At 48.4% G+C, this 19,466-nt stretch overlaps 1 protein-coding gene across 1 annotated transcript in view; it reads right to left on the bottom strand.

Annotated features, from left to right (window-relative positions):
- The window catches only part of MRPS33 (mitochondrial ribosomal protein S33), a 4,689-nt gene extending 3,347 nt beyond the window's left edge, over window positions 1-1,342 (bottom strand). Inside the window, exon 1 of the mRNA XM_006887166.1 lies at window positions 1,125-1,342. Coding sequence (XP_006887228.1) covers window positions 1,125-1,339 — 215 coding nt within the window. The 5' untranslated portion in view covers window positions 1,340-1,342. The remainder of the gene's footprint in view (window positions 1-1,124) is intronic.
- Window positions 1,343-19,466: the final 18,124 nt, after the last annotated feature.

Here is a 19,466-nt window from a genome sequence, read left to right on the forward strand (position 1 = left end):
CGTAGGGTCGCTGTGGGTCACAGGCAAATCAATGGCACACAACAACAACATGCTAAGTGAAAGCAGTCAGTCACAAAAGGACAAGTTTTGTATAGGACCACTAAATGGTTTACACCCAGAAAGAACGATTCACGGATGGACTGGGAATCAGAAGGGGAGGGTGTCAACCTTTGTACGTAGACAACCGTCACGTACAGATAGGGGAAGGAACAGGCAAGATGCAACCAAGGAGGATCAGCAGTGTCACTAAAGCAAGGAAGACAGAGAAGTCCAGCTGGACAGGCAGACAGGCAAGACAGACAGACATTACGGGAAATGAGAACACAGTGGGGGGTTGGGGGAAGGCAATTAGGTTGTGGGTCCTGGGACATGTGTCTGAAAGCCCATTAGCTCTGTGAACCCTCACTCAGAACGCATCAACCTGCACAGGTGGCTGTTTTCTCTCCACATCGTGGTACAGTCTGACTTTCTTCATCATGAACGTGCAGGAGTTGGGGACCTTTGAAGAAACGGTGAGGGAGATGCCCTGGTGTACTCCGCTGTCTATGTCACTCCGCGGGCGCACACGAGCCCCAGGCTTTCTGGACTGGTGCTCTGTGTAGTGTCCTCACTTGTCCCTCAGTGACAGCAGTGTGTCCCCATACCTCCTCTCAGAGGGCCACTGTCCACTTGGACTAAAGGCATGTGTCAGGAAGGGCACAGTGAAGCAGTCCAAACAAGAGGGAGGAACTGGCGTGACAGTGGGACGGCCAGTGGGATGAGGGGGCTCCGAGGCCAGTGCTGGGGCCGGGACTCTGCTCACCTGGCTGACAGGGCCTGGAGGTCATGCCACCTGCAGAGGCAGCCTGCACCTGCTTCCTCAGCTTCTTCCCAGAGCGCCCTCACCCTGAGGTCAACTCAACACCGCTCTACAGCTGAATCTCTCCTGTGCTCTCGGTCACCTCGCTGACAGAATGGACACGTGCCTCGGTAACTGCATGCCTGCAGGTCTTTGGGGAGCAGCACTTCACCCTACACCGCCTTGTGAACACCTGGCCCAACTATGCCCACATCCACCCCCCAGGACAGACAGGCTGCTCTCCCATCTCACCCCCTCCCGACCTGGCCGCTTTGTGCTGTCTCACCTGTAGAGACCGAAATAGCGCAGGGTCCCCATGAGCGCAAAGTACGTGTTGTGGTTGGGGTACCAGTCGTAAGTCTCCTTCCTCTTGGCCAGCGGCAGTTCACTGAAGAGCTTCACCACCTTCATGGACTTGGAGTCCGTGGGCCTGGCCACCTCGCCGAACAGCCGGGCGCTCAGCCGGCTCATGCGCGAGGCGTACTCGGAGAGCGAGGCCATGTCTTGACCAGCTGCGGCCAGGAGTCCTAGGGAAGGGGAGAAGGAAAACAGACGGGTGAAGATGAGGAAAGCCAGGACACCTGATGGGGCCTGTGGACAGGAATGCACACACCAGACAGGTGAGGACCACGCGGCAGACGGGTGAGAGCCACACAGCAGGCAGGCGAGGGCCACACAGCAGGCGGGTGAGGGCCACCCAGCAGGCGGGTGAGGGCCACCCAGCAGGCGGGTGAGGGCCACACAGCAGACAGGTGAGGGCCACACAGCAGACAGGTGAGGGCCACACAGCAGACAGGTGAGGGCCACACAGCAGACGGGTGAGGGCCACACAGCAGACGGGTGAGGGCCACACAGCAGACAGGTGAGGGCCACACAGCAGACAGGTGAGGGCCACACAGCAGGCAGGTGAGGGCCACACAGCAGACGGGGACGTGTGCACGCTGCTGGTGGCAGTGCAGGCAGGTGAGGGCCAGCTGCACACGGCTCACAGACCAAGGCAGCAGGTGCTCAGTGAAGACACAGCTGAGTCAGTCCACACACGGCCAGCGCCAAGCAGAGCTGCTTGCTCTCTGAGGCCACTCCGGGAAGAAGCGGGGCAGCTGGTCTCACTGATGGGAGTAACTGACCCAGGTCACCTGTGCGGCAGCAGACGAGGCTGCAGGGAAACCATCTGTCCCCCCAGAGCGTCATCACCCCGTCAAAAACACTGTCCTCAGCAATCTACGCAAGAAACACGCTGACTGCTTGCCATCCCAGGGCTTCATCGCGCCAGGGAAATAATTATGCCCTTGTCTTTACTATCAGCCCTTTGAACACAGATGGCCCTGGAAGAGCTAATGAGGGATGAGGTCATGGAGCCCCTGGGCTGCTGGACCGAAATCCGCTGAGACGGGAGCCACCTGGGAAAACAGACAGGAGTTCCTGGAACGAACTCGGCAGGTCGAAAGATGCGCCGTATGCCTGCAGAGGCACCGAAGACTGTGCTGCAACTTGTCTTATCTCCCGGATCTTGTCTATTCTCGTCTTTCTAAATAAAGCGTCAGCCAAGTTCTTATTAGCTGGGAGCCGTAACTTTTTCTTTGGAGGCAGAGAATGTTGCAATAGGTCTAAGAATATGGTCCAAGACGTGCAGAAATCACAGTGAACACACATCAGACACTGTGTAGGTGGCACACAGAAATCAGGGATGCGAGCGCAGAGGCTGGCCCGGCCCCTCCAGATCGCACGCCTGTCGGCAGAGCATGCCGAGTTCCGTGACATTTTAGTGAGAAGAGAGCTGCTGGTTACCAGACACTCTTTCTCTGCTTAGCTGGGTGGAAAGAAGTAGATTTTCAAATAGACAGAAACCAGTAAGAGAAATATAGACACAGAGACTTCCAAACGGAATGGGGCCAAGTAGCTTTCATTTCTGGAAAGGAGAGGGTAGTGGATGCCCTCAAATCAGAATCCTGGGTAGCACAGCAGTTAAAGCACTCAGTCACCAACCCAAAGGCCAGTGGTTTTAATCCTCCAGGTGTGCTGAGGGTCTAAGATGTGGCAGTCAGCTTCCAGAAAGATTATGGTTTTGGAGGCGATTCCATTCTGTCCTAGAGTTACGATGAGTCAGAACTGACCAGACCTCCTACCATCCACCATCCTGTGCACTCACAGAACACTGGGCCAACAGTGCCCCCTGAAGGCGAGAGATGGGACAGCTGTGGAGGCTGCCTCCATCCACACACCTGGGGACAGGTACAAACAGAGCACATCACTACTTCCCAGACCACACCACTCTCATTGGTTTTCCCACCATCTCTCCACTGTGTGAACAGGGTAGGCTGTGAGTCAGGGGGGAGTGTGGTGTTTTCATCAAGGAGAGAGAAGTCATGAACCAGCCCAGGACACAACTAGCAGAGAGTAACACGTCGGCCGTAAACTGCCAAGGGCCTGACAAAGAAGCTGCTCTCAGAAGCTGCAGAAAGTTTCTGAGACCTTTATCTTTCCTCGTCTTTCTCCTCTAATCTTTTCCATGCATCTGATTAAAACAAAACCCCACTTCTAAATCAGCTGTGCGTGCCCTCAACTACCACCAGGCCATCAGAAGAGATTTCTATTTCAGGGGGCACTTCCACACTTAACCGGTTTGGGAACTGTCATTTGTCATGTCTTCATGAAAACACTGCCTTCCAGTCTGTCCCCTCCAGTGGAGGCAGAGTGGCGGCAGGCTGTGACGGGAACGCTGTCGTTTGTTAACACTTCCTCATCACCTGCGCCATCTGGCCCCGACCTTCCTTCCCTAACTAAGCTTCTTCTTCGGAAAATGGAGCTGGCAGGACCACGATGCACGAGTGACCGGTGGCACTCAGTGTTGTCAGGTGCCGGTGAATGGACTGCGACCCATGAGCTGTGTCCTATCCCGCGCCTTCCTCACCATTCGTGCCACGCTTGAGCCCACCGTCACCGGACAATTCTGTGCAGGAGCAGGATGGGGACACAGGGGAAACAGCCGTGGTTCTTCAGTGGCAAATGTTAGCTTTTTTAAAAGTTCAAGTCTAAGTTTGTGCGTTAAGTTCTCACATGTGCTATCCAGACACATTAGTGTACTGCTTGTGCTCATTTAATCATGTTTTTAAAAGAGCCCTACAGATCCAGTCAAACCTTTGTCCTGGGGACTGGGGTGACATCCTCACAGGGCAGGGAGGAGGAGGAAAGGACCACTAGGACAGTGGTCACTGTACCAACACAGCCAACGTGGCTCGATGCCCACTTTGGAATGAAGCACCCTCACTCACTCACTCGCACGGCCACGGAGTAGGAACTGCCTCACAGCTGACCTCCAGAGCGATGAATCTCAGGGCAGGAGACGGCCATCTTTCCGTAACGGGGCAGCTGGTGGAGTCAAACGGCTTGCCTTTGGGTTGGCAGTACAATTCCCTACTCCGCAGACCAGGGAATCCACAGGAATAAGGTTGTCCTATAAAATCTTTTAGGATGGAGAGAGAACAAGCTTCTTCAGGCCCAGATCTCCTCCTCGACACAGAGGACCACGTGGTAAAGAGGACCTGGAATGGCTGGTTCTGCCACCTCTGACTGCCCCTTCACAGAACGAGGACACCCCACGGGCGGAGAAGTCCATGACACAGGGGCTCACCCGGAATGTCCTCACTCACCGACCATCCCCTTACCTGCATGTTGTATTCCCAACAGTAAAAAGTTTCTATCTGACCACAGCCACATTAATGACGGAAGCCTGGCAGTGACAAAGGTGCCCAGGACTGGTAAGGCCACGTGTGTGCCAGCCTGGCGGGGCGGTGGGTCTCAGTGGCCTGGCAGTTACCTAACGCTGTCATCTGGGCAGATGTGTTAAATGATGGTCACCCCCCATTTCACCTAATGCCAATTTTCACATCACAACCTGGTCTTTGAACCTGACTGTGGACAACTGAGGAGATGCCCCGCTATTTCCCTCTTTCAAAAAACATATGCTCAAACCTTCTGTCCACATGTACTGACGCGAACACTGGCAGACTCTCAGTCTACCAGCGTAACTTTAAACAAAGGGGAAATCCTACTCAAGAGGATTTTTTTTGAACTTTCTTTAGTTCCTCCATGTTGCAGAGTACTGTCCAGTCAGAACGGACTCACCACGGACCCCGTGGCGGTCTTCAGAACCAGTTATTTGCACGGAGGAGAATGCCCATCATTATCTCACAGAGCAGATGGTGGATTAGAACTACATGCCTTCGGGACTGCAGCCCAGTTTCTCATCACTAGGCCACCAGAGCTCACTAGAGTAGGGGTGGTTGTTGTTGTTGTTATGTGCCATCGAGTCGCTTGCGACCCTATGTACAGCAGCCCTAAACCCTGGGAGTTATTTATTTTAAACAAGGGCAGGTTACAACAGTTAATTTATAGGACTATAAATACTACTTTTTCTAGAATGTTAAATAATTGCTAAGAAAGAATCAAAAAGCAGGCAATGGATATAAAACTCAGGGAAAAAAAAACAGGCGAAATTTCATCACTATTTCCAAAAAGCCAGGTGTTACAAAGTAATCACTTCAGAGTTTATACATACTTAATTTTCTTAGACATAGATTTTATTCTAGGAAGGAGATGGCACATGCTGTCACAAGGCCAAGCCTGGGAATTCCAGAATGGTAAATCAAGTTCCTTCTTTTTTTGGATAACAAACATAAAATTATATTCATTGAAACTTATGTTTCACATCAGGTCACTAAAGTTTGTCTCCGAGTATTCCACTACTATATTTATTTACAACCACTATACTTGAACTTTAAAAAAAAAAAAATTAGGCGAGCTCTGGTGGCTTAGTGGCAGGAAACTGTACTGCAATCCCAGAGGTGCGTGGTTCAAATCCACTGGATGCTCTGCTGAAGAAGGAGGAACAATTGCCTCCTGTACCAGTCAGATTCAATTTGACGGTACACACATAAAAAGTAAAAAAAAAAAAATTATTAAAATTTAATGTTAACAACTGTGACCAGTAGTGTGAGGGTCTAATTCAACCAAGCCGTACAGGCATCAAACTTGTTTCAGCTTGAATACTGCTTCAACACGAAAACCATCTTGCCCCCTCACTTCTGCACAGTATTCAAAAGACAGCCGTTTTGGCCACCATCACAAGTGCAGGCCAGATCTGTTTCTCAAGAGCAGCTGAACGGTTTCCTGAATGGAGGAAGTGCTGCTTGAGGCCTCTCGAAACACTGCAGTGGGTTAAGATCATCTGGCTTTTCTGAGCCCCAGAGGTTGTCAGGCAGGTGGTGAACTCTTTAGACGGAGCTGGTAACCACACGGGACCACCGTCCTCTGGGCAGAGTTCCTTTTCTAAGGCTTCACTTCCTGCTTCGGACCCCGCAGAACCAACGCTGCTGTTCTGTGGACAGTCCGGTTGTGAAGCAGTCAATTCTGCCAGCTCCTCACAGACTTTGTCTTTAAAACAGAAGACAAGCCTGTAAAAATATGGCAACTGGGGGAGGGGTGGGCAAGGAGAAAAGTGCAACAATGAATGAATGGAAATCCAAGGTCTCTGTAAACTTTCATTAAAAGAAATAAAAATAAAAAGGGCAACCCTGTTAAATGCCATTTAGAAACACAAATAACCTGCACATGTCCAACCAAATTCCTCAGATTAAACTATCCTAAGGAATTAAAAACTCATCACTAAAAGGGGGGTTTTTTAATGTAAGAAGATACTAAAGACTGTAGTACTGTGATGAAAAATGAACTGGAGCTGAAAATAGCAGTAAAAACATAAATTACTCAAAAGTGTTAAGAAAAACAAGTAATGAAAAACAAGAAAATGGCCATGTTTTCACATTAGTGTGAAAAGGCCTCCGCCTCTGATCTTCCCGGTGGTGTGACCCAGACAGGCCAGGTTTGTCTCCGCTTAGTTCTTGATGACCGTTTCTCACTGAAAGGTGGGATGGACATAATTCCTGATCCAACAAGCCTGAGCACCCAGAACCAGCTGTGGATGCTTGCTGAGATGGGCATATGTCTGCGTGGAAATACTGTGGAGAAGAGAGCTGTTCCTAGTTCCTCAAATACCCGTGGCTAGCTGCGTGCTGGCTTTCAGAGCAGAAAACTGGCTGAAATACTGTTCAGCCTGTCAGTGGCCGGGCTGCCTTTCCTGTGACGCCTGACTCATGGTGACTTCAGTGACCCTGTCCCACAGGGCTTCCAAGCCGGGCAAGCATTCAGCGACTAAAACCAAGGCCGGTGGTGTGAACTTGTCATGTCCTCCACAAGAGAAAGATGAGGCCGTTTACGTGCAGGAAGATTACCTAAGACAAAAATTGCTCCTAATTCTGATCACAGGACCCCTACAGTGCAGTCAGCTCACTGGCCAACAGACTGATCCAACAGAATGCAGATTATAGAGAAATACCAGGAATGTAAACTCTTACTGACGATGATTAAGAGATGGCTATAGTAGCATATCATCAGGGAACCTGGAATCCAAGACGGAGTCAGAAGAGGCCATGCTGCTGATGGACGGACCTTGGCTGAAAGACGGGGATACCACGAAGATGTGTACCCACGCACTGACGGTGCAAAGGCATTCGAACGTGTGGATCATAGTAAGGTATGGATGACGTGAGAAGAATGGGAATCCCAGAACAACTATACTCATGCAGAACCTAAAACAGTCATTCAGCCGGAACAAGTGGCTACTGCCTGATTTAAAACCAGGAAAGGTGTCAGGATTCAATCCTTTCTCCATACCTATTCCGTCTGTATGCTGAGGAAGCAATAACAGAAGGTGAACATATGAAGAATGTGGTATCAGGATTGGAGAAGACTCATCAAGAACCTGTGTCATACAGGTGATGACCTTGCTTGGTGAAAGCACTTACTAAAGACAACCTTCAGTGTGGATTACATCTCAAAACAAAAACCCCCAAATCCTCAGAACTGGGCCAGTAGACAACATCACGATAGCCAAGAAAGGAGTTGTTAGACTTCGTTTCCTCTGACCCACAACCATGGGAGGTGCAGTCAAGAAGCCTACATACTGGGCAGGTGTGCCAACAAGGACACCTCGAAGGGGCCAGGAAGCAAGATGTCAGTCTAAAGATCAAGGCACATCTCCACCAGCCCCTGGCATTTTCAGTGACTTCATATAAGAATCATTCCTCTGACTTGTGGTGTTTGTGGACTGCCAACTAGAAAGCTACATCAGGCCGCTGTGGTCTGTAGGAAGTTGTGCTGCTAACCTCTCCTGCAGTTTGAATCCCCCAGCAGCCCTGAGGAGATCACACTCTCCTCGGTGTGATTTAAAATCTCCTGAAAATCTGCTGGAAGGTCGGTCATGAGCTAGTTTTCACTTGACAGCAGTAAGCTTTGAGGCAGACTGCAAAAAACCAAAGTCTATCTCTGAAGAAGTTACAAGGCTTCTTAGATTGTCGGGGTGTGAGACTTCACTTTACATAGCTTAGTCATGCTGTTAGGAGGAAAAGGACATCATGCTTGGGAAAGTGGAGGGTCAGCGAAGGGGAAGAAGCCCCTCAAGGTGGTCCTCACATAGCAACTCCACCAGTGGGTGTAAACAGAGGAGACCAGAGGATGGCACAGCACTGGGTGAAGTTTCCATCTGCTGAGCGGGGTCACTATGAGTCAACTACCACCACCCAACAATCTTCTCTGCAGCAACCTGCTCCAGGTGAGCTGGGACCTGCTGCTTAGCCAACAAACGCCTTCATTTACAATCCCACCAGCCTCCTCCCTGGAAGAGGGTAAGGCTTTGGGAACCTTATGTGGAAGTTCTACTCTGTCCTATCAGGTCCAGCTCAATCAGAACTGACTCCGTGGCAGGGGCTTTAATCTTCATAGGACCAGATGCTCAGGCCTTTCTTCCCTGGAGCCAGGGGGTGGCTTCCAACCTCCAACTTTCTGGGTTAGCAGCCAAGCATTCAGCCGTGACCACCAGGGCAGCTCCTTTCTCCCTGTCCTCAAGTCTTCCGATTCACATCAGATCCATCACACAACTCCCAAGCTTGTAAGGGAGCTCTGGTGGCCTAGTGTTAAGCAGCTGCGTAGCCAATGCAAAGAAAGGTTCAGGGTTTGAATTCACCAGGTGGAGTAAAGGAGAAAGATGGACAATTTCATGCAGTCTAATGGAAACCTGCTGGGCGGTCAGCTATGGGCCGGTTCCGACACCACCACCACCACCACTAAGCGTCTTAAGAGGAGGAGGCTGCCCAGAGGTGAGCGAACAGCAGATGCTCTGCTGGATAAAGGTACAATCTCCTCCTGTACCAGTCAGATCCGATTTGATGGTACATGCACAAAAAATAATTTTTTTAAAAAGGAGACTGCCCATCTGTCTCCAGCAAAGGCGCCTGTGGATTTGAACAGGTGGAGACAGTTAGCAGTGGAACAGAGTTCGGACTCCGCCAGAGGGGACCTTTCTTCCTTCGCAGCCGTCCTTGTTCGGCCCCCAGGAGTAAGGGAAGGGCATCGGGGGAGGGCAGTCACACCGTCCCACTGTGCGGAGGACACGCAAACCTGGGGCGCAGGGTCGATGGGGGAGCGCAGGCCCGATCGGGGGGCGCAGGCCCGATAGGGGGGGCGGAGGTCCGATCGGGGGGGGCAGGCCCGATCGGGGGGGGCAGTTCCGATAGGGGGGCGGAGGTCCGATCGGGGGGGGCAGGCCCGATCGGGGGGCGCAGGTCCGATGGGGGGGCGGAGGTCCGATCGGGGGGGGCAGGCCCGATCGGGGGGCGCAGGCCCGATGGGGGGGCGGAGGTCCGATCGGGGGGGGCAGGCCCGATCGGGGGGCGCAGGCCCGATCACGGGGCGCCCCGAGCGCGCACACGTGCTGCTGGCACAGGGACACCCAACAAGGCGCGGAGCAGGGCCGGTGTCCGCTCGACCCCGTCCACCAACGCCCCCCACGTGTCCCCTCGCCCCGCCGGCGTCGCGGGGTGAGTCGCCGGGTCATTCACTAGTGAGCCCACTCAACCATCTGTGCATTTCTCTCTCACTAGGGAACCTCTCAACCGTCTCCTGTGCATTTCTGCCGAAAACTCGATCTGCACGCCCCGCGCAGGGTCCGATCGGGGGACCCTCCGGGGTCATCGAGCGACCCTGACGGCCTCGTCCCACTCCCGCCACTGTGCCAGGACGCAGACCTTGCGGCCCTGAGAGTGTCCGTAACCCCGAGCAACCCCGGAACGCCCCGCCGCCTCACCTGTCAGACCTCCGCGACCCCGTGCTGCTCCCGGAAGTCCCGCCCACCAGCGCGCGCCCCGCCCCCTGGCTGCGGCAGAGAGCAGTTAAGAACCGGAAGCTGCTGGCCAGAGCGGAGCACGTCATGACCCGGAACTGCTGGCGCCATCTGCGGACGGTCTCCGAGGTCACGTTGGTGATCACGCACGCCCCTCCCCCACCGTGAGGACGGATGCTGGGGGAGGGGAGGAAGCGGGAGGGAGGGTGAGTTTCAGGGTATTGGGGCGCCGGCTGGGGGTTTAGTAACACTGTACCTCCCGGTGCTCTGAAGCTGCGGCTGATGCTGTGTGGTGGGAGAATGCAGCCACTATGTTGTTTTCTTAAATTTTTTTAAAAAACTTTAAAAAAATTTTTTTTTTAATTTTTATTTTTTGTGTGTGTACTGTCAAATCGGATCTGACTGGTACAGGAGGAGATGGTTCCTCCTTCTCCAGCAGATCATCTGCTATGTTGTTTTGCAAGTTTTGTTTTCTTCCTCCAGCCTAGACTTTAAGCGTCCCAAGGGCATTGCTTCATTCTAGAAATTGAAATCTTCAAACCCCGGGCCCATCCGCTTAACCACTCACAGCTAATCCTAGATTAGCATAATCCACGAGGCCTTCTTTGATGATATTCCTGAGCTGGGAGATGTCCAGCTGCTGCAAGCTGGACTCAGCCCCTGACCAGGAGGACTCTTCAGAGTGTTGCTCTTGGTCCACTCCGCATCACGCGCGCTCGGATCTCTCATGCCGTCCAGTGTTTTATGAAATCAGTAGAGTCCCGTTGTTTGAATGTTCCACGATTTCTCAAGCCGTTCGTTTGTTGATGGCCGTTTGGGCTGTTCTCATTTTCTAGCTGCTGTGGTATATAATGGTGCTATGAACTAAGGCGTTCAGAGTGTCATTGCTGAGTGCCATGGAGTCGTTGACTGCGCAGGTTGTAGTCAGGTGCCCTGGAATCGCCTGCAGCTCATAGCAAGCCTGTGAACAGATCAGAACCTTGCCCTATCCAGCGCCATCTTCCTGATCTCTGATAAACTCAAGCCCATTGTTTCAGCCACTGTGTCAATCCAGGCTGTTGAGATTCTTCCTCTCTTTCAGACTTCCTCCACCTTTCCCAGCATGCTGTCTCTCTCCAAGGACTAGCACCTCCTGTCAACATGCCCAAAGTATTCCAGATGATGCTTCTCATCCTTGCCCATAGGAGCACCCCTGGGGCACTTCCTCCAAGACAGATTTGCCCTTTGGGCACCCCACCAGATACCCAATACCCTTTGCCAACACCACAATTCTTTGGTCTTCCTCAGCCATTGTTTTAAGATGCATGCAAAACAATTGAAAATACTGTGGCTTGGGTCAGGCACATGTCAGTATTTAAACTGGCAGGCTTGCTCCCTAGCATTTTAAGAGCTTATAGTGACTGTGTGTACAAAAATAGAAGATTCTGACTCAGGGTACCATATCTGTGCAAGAGAACAATATCTTCAACTATCCCCACACGTGTTATATTTGACTCCATTGTTGTGTCCTCTGTGTCAGTTCATTTCCTTGAGGATCTTGCTGGGTTGTTTTTTTTTGTTTGTTTGTTTATTTTTCTGACCCTCTTATCAAGCAGACTATCTTTTGTCTTTCTTCAGGACCTGCTGATAGCATATTCAAAATGCGTGAAACAAAATCTCAATGTCATCCCTTCTTCCAAGGTGGATTTGTTCTTTCTTCTGGCAGCCCATGGTGTATTTTTTTTTCTTCCAAAACCAAAATTCAAAGACATCAGTTCTTCAGTCTTATTCATAGTCTAGCTTCCTAATTAAAGTGGTGATTGAAAACATCATGATATTTTCCAAAATTCCCACGACTAAGGGTCAGATTCACCTTAGTCCTCAAAGGGATGCCTTTGCCTTTATTGCACATTTTGCCCAATACCCTGTCTGGTTTCTTGACTGCTGTTTTCATGGGTGTTGACTGTGGATTGAAAGAAAATAAAATCCTTCACAATGTCAAACTTTCCCCCATTTGCTATGATGTTACTTAATGGTTCTAATTGTGACGATTTTTTTTTAGGTAGTGATGTAGTCTACATGGATAGCTGTAGTCTTTGATCTTGGTCAGTAAATGCTTACTGATGAATTCTCTTGTACATCACAGGCTGTTAGTGATGCTTCCTCCAATTTTGATGCCCCATACTTCTTCGTATTGTCAAGCTTTTTGGACTATTTGCTCAGCATAGAGATTGAATAAATATAGTGAAGACTACAATCCTTACTTTAATCAATGAAGTTTGTACTGAGTAGCTGACTCTTGGTCTATAGACAGGTTCTTCACGAGCACAATGAAATGTTTCAGAATTCCTGTTCTTCACAATGTTATCAACAATTTGGTGTGATCCTTGTAGTCTAATACCTTTGCATAGTCAATAAAACATAAAGATTGAAGCTCAACATCAAGAAAACAAAGATTCTCACCACTGAGCCAATTGGCAGAAGCATGATAGGTGGAGAGGAGTTTGAAATTGTTAACAAATTCAACTTGCTCTGCTCTACAATCAACACATTTGGCACCAGCAGTCAGGAAATAAAAAGATGACTTGCTTTGGGAAAATCTGCTGTCAGGGACCTGTCCAAGGTGCTAAAGAGCAATAATCTCAGTCTAGAGACTAAAGTGTGCCTGATCCAGGCCATGGTCTTTGCAATTACTTGTTATGGGTCAGAGAGCTGGACAGCAACTAGGGATGACAGAAGAAGAATCAATGCCTTTGAGCTGGAGAAGGGCATTGAGCAAACCATGGACTGCAAAGAGAGAAAACAGGTCTGACCTGAAGAGGTTGAAACCATGTTGCTCCTTGAAGGCAAGGATTTTGAAGCTCTGTCCCATATGCTTTGGGCATGTTGCCAGGAGGAACCAGTCCTTGGAGAAGAACATCATATTTGGAAGGGACAACACAGGAGAGGGAGACCCTAGATGAGACGTATTGACACAGTAACTGAGGTAACGGCTAGGTGTGTCAGAGACAGTGAGATTGGCTCAGGACAGGGCAGAGTTCAGAGCTATTGTGCATAGGGTCACTATGAGTCACAGTCGACATGATGACACCTAACAACAAAAACATCTCTCTGGTCCCTGTGTGCAGCCAACGTCATCTGACATTAACGAGGCTATTCCTTGTTCTATATACTCTTCTGAATCTGCCCTGAGTTTCTGGAAGTTTCCTATTGGTGTGCTGTTGCATTTTTAAATTATTGTCAGAAAAATTTTGCTTGTATGCAATTTTAATACTTTTGTTCCATAATTTCTGTATTCTGTTGGGTCCCTTTTTTTGGAATGGGAAGAAATGGAGATCTCTTCCATTTGGTTGGTCAGGTAAAGGCAACTATCTTCTAAGTTTCTTGTCATAGACAAGTGATCACATCTAATGCTGCACCTGCTTTTTGGAACATCTCAGTTGAGGTCCATAAATTCCAAGAGCCTTCTGGACAGCTTTGATTATTATTTTCAGGATCATTGGTTCTTCATCATTCTTCTTCATTGCTGTTTCCTAAAATGATTGAGTACTCACCTATCCTTTCTGATGTATTGACTGTTCCTTCCATCTTCTTTTAATCTATCTCTTGTTATTCAATGTTTTTCCCATGGAATCCTTCACTGTTGCAACTTGAACCTTGAAAGTTTTTATTTCTGTTCTTTTTTTAATTTTTATTTTATTTTTTATTATTTTGTGTGTGTGTACCATTAAATCGGATCTGACCAGTACAGGAGGAGATTGCTTCTCCTTCTCCAGCAGAGCATCTGGTGGATTTGAACTGCCCACCTCTGGGATTGCAGTGCACCTTCTTGCCACTAGGCGACCAGAGCGTGCCTGTTCTTTCAAATTAAGAAATGCCAAGTGTCAGTTTTAACTTGAGGTAGTTGTGTATTTCATAATAATATGTTACTTTGTCTTCTCAAGTCACCCTTTGGAATCTTGTGCTCTACTCATTTACGTCCTCATTGCTTCCATTCACTTTAGAGGTTCTACACTGAAGAGCAAATTTCAGAGTCTCTTTTCTTGCCTGTCTTTTTCTTTTTCCTCTTTTTTAAAATTCAACATAGAAAAGTTTTGTTTTTTTTTTTAACCTAAGCTTTTTGTTTTATTGATATTGAATAACTAGGAGTTTTGTGCCCTTAAGAGGCAGGAGAAAGTCATTTGACTGTGAATGATATCAGTGATTGTCCACTTCATCTTGGAGAATTGAAGTTAAATGATCAGGGGACCAACTTCTTCCTGCAGTGGAAGACTATTGCTTCCAGTCTCTGGGAACCTCTCCTTTAGTGCGAATTTACTTGGTCCCACCTTCTGAGCAGTATGCTATCAAGGCTTCTTTTGAAAGGAAAACCTCTAGTAATTTTTTTAAAAAGTAGTTATCTTTTGTAATGAACTTTGTTGTTGTGTTGTTAAGTGCCGTCGAATCTTCCAGTCGCAGGCGACTCATAGCGCCATATGAAGGAGAGTCCTTGAGGACGCTTGGGTGCCTTTCATCCTCTCTCCAACATAGAAAAGTTTTAATGAGGCAAATGCCAAGCAAGCATACTAGCCTCTTAAAAAAGTCAATCTGAAAGTTTAAAAGCACTTGTACAAAAAACTTGGTATTCAACAGTTTCCAACACATGGATGTCTTCTGTCTTTTTTAAATAATCATTTGCTTTCATCATGGATAGTGCCCTTTATGTCATCCCACAACTCATCTGATTTTCAGTCAGTATTCAGTCCATCAAAAATCTATTTTTGAGATGAACTCTACATTCAGGTGGGATATAGCCAACACTGTATTTTGGCTCTTGTGGACTTGTTTTAATTTTATTCATCTTCAATAAGCGCTTACAAATGAGCCCTTGATGGTCTGTCTGTTCCATAGGTGCCTTCTTACCTTGTTCTGACCAATGATAAGGGGCTTCTCCATTGCCTCTTTCTGTAGGTGTGGTCAGTTTGATGCCTTTGTATTCTGCCTGGCAAAGGAGAAGGGATGGCACATTATCTGTCTCCTTAGTAGTTCTCCTGACCTCACTTGGCAGATAGCAGATGGTACATAAGTATTGCTGTTGAATAAATGATTTATTTTACTCTATACTAAACAAGCTTAGACGTCTTGGAGAAAGTGGAGCCAAAGTGCTCCTTGGAGGCAAAGATGATGACACTTCGCTTACATACATTGGTCATGGTGCTAGGAGAGGCTGTTCCTTGGAGAGAGACATGATGCTTGGTAAGGTAGTGAAGGAGAGGAAGACACTCAGCCAGGTGGATTGATACAATGACCGCCACAGTGGGTTCTAGTGTGTCAGGAAGTGTGAGGACGGTGCAGGATAGAACAGAGCTCAGATCTGTTATTCATAGGGTCTCTGTGAATTGTACTTGACTTGATGGCACCTAACAACCCAGCAATACGAAACAAACTTCCTGACGCGCTGTGTGAAAAAGTTATCAAGTACTTAATAATAACCTCCTGCCATTGCAAGGGTGTTGAAGCTTCATCTCACTTACTTTGGGCATGTTTTCGGGAGGAACCAGTACTTGGAGAGGGACATAGCGGGGAAGGCAGAGAGCCAGTGAAAGAGCTGGCTTGACAGCGATCATGACTTGAGCAGGACAGAGACCTTGGGGATGGTGTAGGATGGGACGAGGTGCAGATCTATTGTTTATAAGGCCGTGATGCGTTGTGGCCAGTTCGTTGTCACCCGGCAGTAAGGGCTGCCGTTGATCCGACGCCATCTCTTGGAGATCCTCGGTGGTCTTTCTCAGATTGTGAGTCTTTATGGGAAGAGGCTGCCCATCTTTCTTCTGAGGACCCACTGGTGAGTTTGAACCGGCAACATTTCGGTTCGCAGCAGCCTGACATGTAGCATACTACATACACCACTGTGGGTCTTTTGCTTAGTAAGAGTTCAGTTCATTTTTTGGGCTTTATTGAAAGACTTCCATAACTACTCCAAAAGGAACCCTGAAATATTCTAATGACATCTTCCCTTGTATGCAATTTTTATTTATTGTTATATTTTAACACCTTATTGATATTTCTACTATTTTTCTTAGATACTTTTATTTTAACTCATAACAACTCACAACTGTCCATTGGATTTTTTATAGGTGTTAAAAAGAGCAAGGGCCGTGTGGGAATGGCCATATGTGACCAACTTTACAAAGGGGAGCTGTCCCTGTCAACAATGACAACACAAAACCAATTCCCATGAGGTAAGACATGCTCCCCCCACCCCACACCTCTTTCTACTTGTCCCAACACTAATCTTACTGGTATACTGGGTCCAAAATCTGATGCAGTAACTCGCACACCACACAGGACTGTATTGGCGAAGTCCAAAGGCTATATAATTCAGGTTAGTAGCCGAAATCAGTCAGGACAGCTTTCGAAACGTGCTTGCTGGCACTGCAGCATTGAACCTCACGGCTTTTTGCCGGTATTACAAAGTTCTCAGTCCTGCCAATTTTGGCTCTTCCCTCCTGCTGTATGGTCTTCCAACAAACCTGGGGAAAGGCTCTGGTCCGATGGTGTAGCATCCCAATGTACACCCCCTTTCACGTCGGGTCCCAGGGCTGCTGCTCCTTGGGGTCCTAGTCCAGCTGGCCCAAGAATCTCTGGTCCTGAAGGACAAGTGACATTCTCTTGCTTACTCTTTGCTGGTGGTGAGATTTCTCCCTTTCTGCTGGGTCTGCTCAATTTAACGGTGAGACTAGCCAGTCACTTCGTGGATTGGTAAGACTGGCCATTTACAAGCCTTTTTTACGTATTCTCGCCCATCTACATGGAAAAGTCAAATTCAATGCCAAGGAAAGCCAGTTTGAACACAAAACTCTTCATACCACAATCGGCTATAAGCTTTTCTTTCTTTCTTTTCTTTTTTTTAGAAAGATTTATTTTAACATTCTAAAGCATTACAGCTTTAGATGTTACAATAGGCTGTAATCTTAAAGGGAACAGATTGCTGGATTTTTCTGTTAAAGAACGACTGAAGCACTATTCTATATGTTGACTGTGGAGTGCTTACCCATTGCACCACCACAATTCCTTAATATACTGTCAAGTTTGCTTCTTATTAAGTTTTAGCATATAGTCAACCTGTAACATCCTTGGTGGTCTACTAAACTTGGACATGGAAGGGGGAAGATGGCCAGGCCGTGTATCCACAGGGTGTAGTGAGCATCCGTGCACGGCTACAGTTAACGACAAAAGTCTCTGCTGTAGAAATCCTGCTAATAATTCACTTGTCTTCTGTGTTTCTGTACAGTTGGCTTGTTTTCATCTTTGGTTACTGAATCTCATAACTAAGATTTCCTTTGATGGTTGCTTGTTAGAATATTTCTGGCCAAAGAGTAGTTGACGTGAGGCAGGAGCTAAGCCTTTGTCTAAGCTTTGTTTTGGCGCCAGTCTGTACACCACCTTTGGTCCCTCCCTTTTAACCTGGTGTGTCATCAGTGTGAATTCCTACAGACCTTCCTGGCAACCTTTTAAAGTATAAAGTGCTACAGGAGGCTGTGACCTTTGCACGCTGAATGCCTTTATGTCAAGGTCATGGTTTGTGTCACTTTTCTGAGGCTTTGTTAAAAGTCACCACACCTTTGGTGGCTTAGAACAGCTGAGGTTTACTCCCTCCGAGCTCCAAAGCTGGTGCCACTGAAGAGAAACCAAGGTGTTGGCCGGCCTGTGCTTTCTGAGAAGTCTCTCTTGGAGAATCTGTCAGTTTCTGGAGTCTAGTCTTCAAGGTCAGCATCTTGGGAATCTAGTCTTCAAGGTCAGCATCTTGGGGTCTCTGCCCATCTTCCATCATCTCCACATGTACCAGATCTTCTGCTGTAAGGAGTCCCCTGTACTATAAGATATATGATTTCATTGTGCCACCCCTCCCCTGACAAAATCCCTATAGTGAAAGCCCTGATCTAATCACAGCTGGAAAGGTTAGTGGTTTGAATCCACTTCAAGCTGCCTTGGGTAGAAGATTGACGTCTGGGAAACCAGTCATTAAACACCCTACAGAGCACAGCTCTGACCCCTAGGGGGCGGTCACGATTCAGAGTTGACTCTAGAGCAACTGGAAAACAACACAAATAAAAAGCAGGTTTGGAAGCAACAGGCTTGTGATACGGGCCCATCAGCGACTGTTAGTGACCAATGGGAATGTTGAAGTATTGTTCTTCTTGTTAGGTGCCGTTGAATCAACTGTGACGCATAGGGACCCTGTAAACAACAAATCTGAACCCTGCCCTGTCCTGTGCCATCATCATCATCATCATCATCATCATCATCTTTGCCACACTTGAGCCTACTGTTCAGTCACTGTGTCCTCACTTTTGGGTGTCTTCCACTCTCCGGGCTCCACCGGCAGTATTAAATCTCATGGTGTCCCCCTGTTGTTCACAGGGTGTTCAAAGGCTGGTTATTTCAGAAGTGGGTGGCCAGTCTCTCTTCTGATCTGAAAGCACCACTGAAACCTATCCAACACGAGTGAGTCACTGGTCCTGAGACACCTGTTACTCCAGGGCAGGCACTGACTGCGGTTGACAGACCTGAGCAAACTCATGTTAGAGAATAAAACGGATTTTCCTGTGGACCTTGACTTCTCCAGAGCTTTCTCTCCCTCTGCTACTTCCAAGCTGAGTCTTTCTGGCAGGTCTCATCACCAGAAAGTTCCAGTATTATTGCTATTTAGTACAGCTTAGTCTTTTCGCAAGGGAGCTCTGGTTTGCCGTCCATGGGGAGCTGTACCATTAACCCAGATGTGGTGCCTTTCTGGCGGGTTGAGTCCACCCGACTCTAAGGGAGAAAGGTATGTACTCTCCTACTTCCCGGCTTGGTCTCTGGAAACCTGCTGGAAGGCCAGCTGTCAGTTCTAACTCTGCAGCTGTCAGAGAGTGAGAGTCTTTTCACACTATAGGTTGTCGATTGTCGATTTGTCTGTTAGATTGAGACCAGCATTAAAAACAAGACGTTAGAGTAAGAAATATCAGAGTACATCCCAAGGGGTGACGGTAACTATTGTCTTGAAACCGTGTGTACAATGTGTGCATCGAACCCGAGTGGAAGGCTTGCACACCGGGTCTCAGAATGGAGGGTGATCACGTAATAGTGAGAATCACGGCCTAGCCAAGTGGACACAGTGCAGTCCCTAACAGTATGTGTTACTCAATTAGGCTAATGCAAACTGAAGCTCGCTGACATAGTTCACCTGAATTCCACCCCCCTCAGCCCCTTTCCAGGCATGGGATTGGATGGTGGTTCATGGCAGCCCTGTGGATGGTTAAGATCATGTGTCTCCTTCTGGACAGTGAGTTATGAATAGCAGTGTGACCTCTGGCCATCGAAGCTCACTGGCAATGTGGAACTCTCTCCCACCACCAGAGAATGACTGCTCTGCCGCCCACAACAAGCATGTAT

The sequence above is a fragment of the Elephantulus edwardii genome, unplaced genomic scaffold, assembly GCF_000299155.1.
Source record: "Elephantulus edwardii isolate Elephantulus edwardi_28Jun2011 unplaced genomic scaffold, EleEdw1.0 scaffold00055, whole genome shotgun sequence".
NCBI classification, from domain to species: Eukaryota; Metazoa; Chordata; class Mammalia; order Macroscelidea; family Macroscelididae; genus Elephantulus; species Elephantulus edwardii.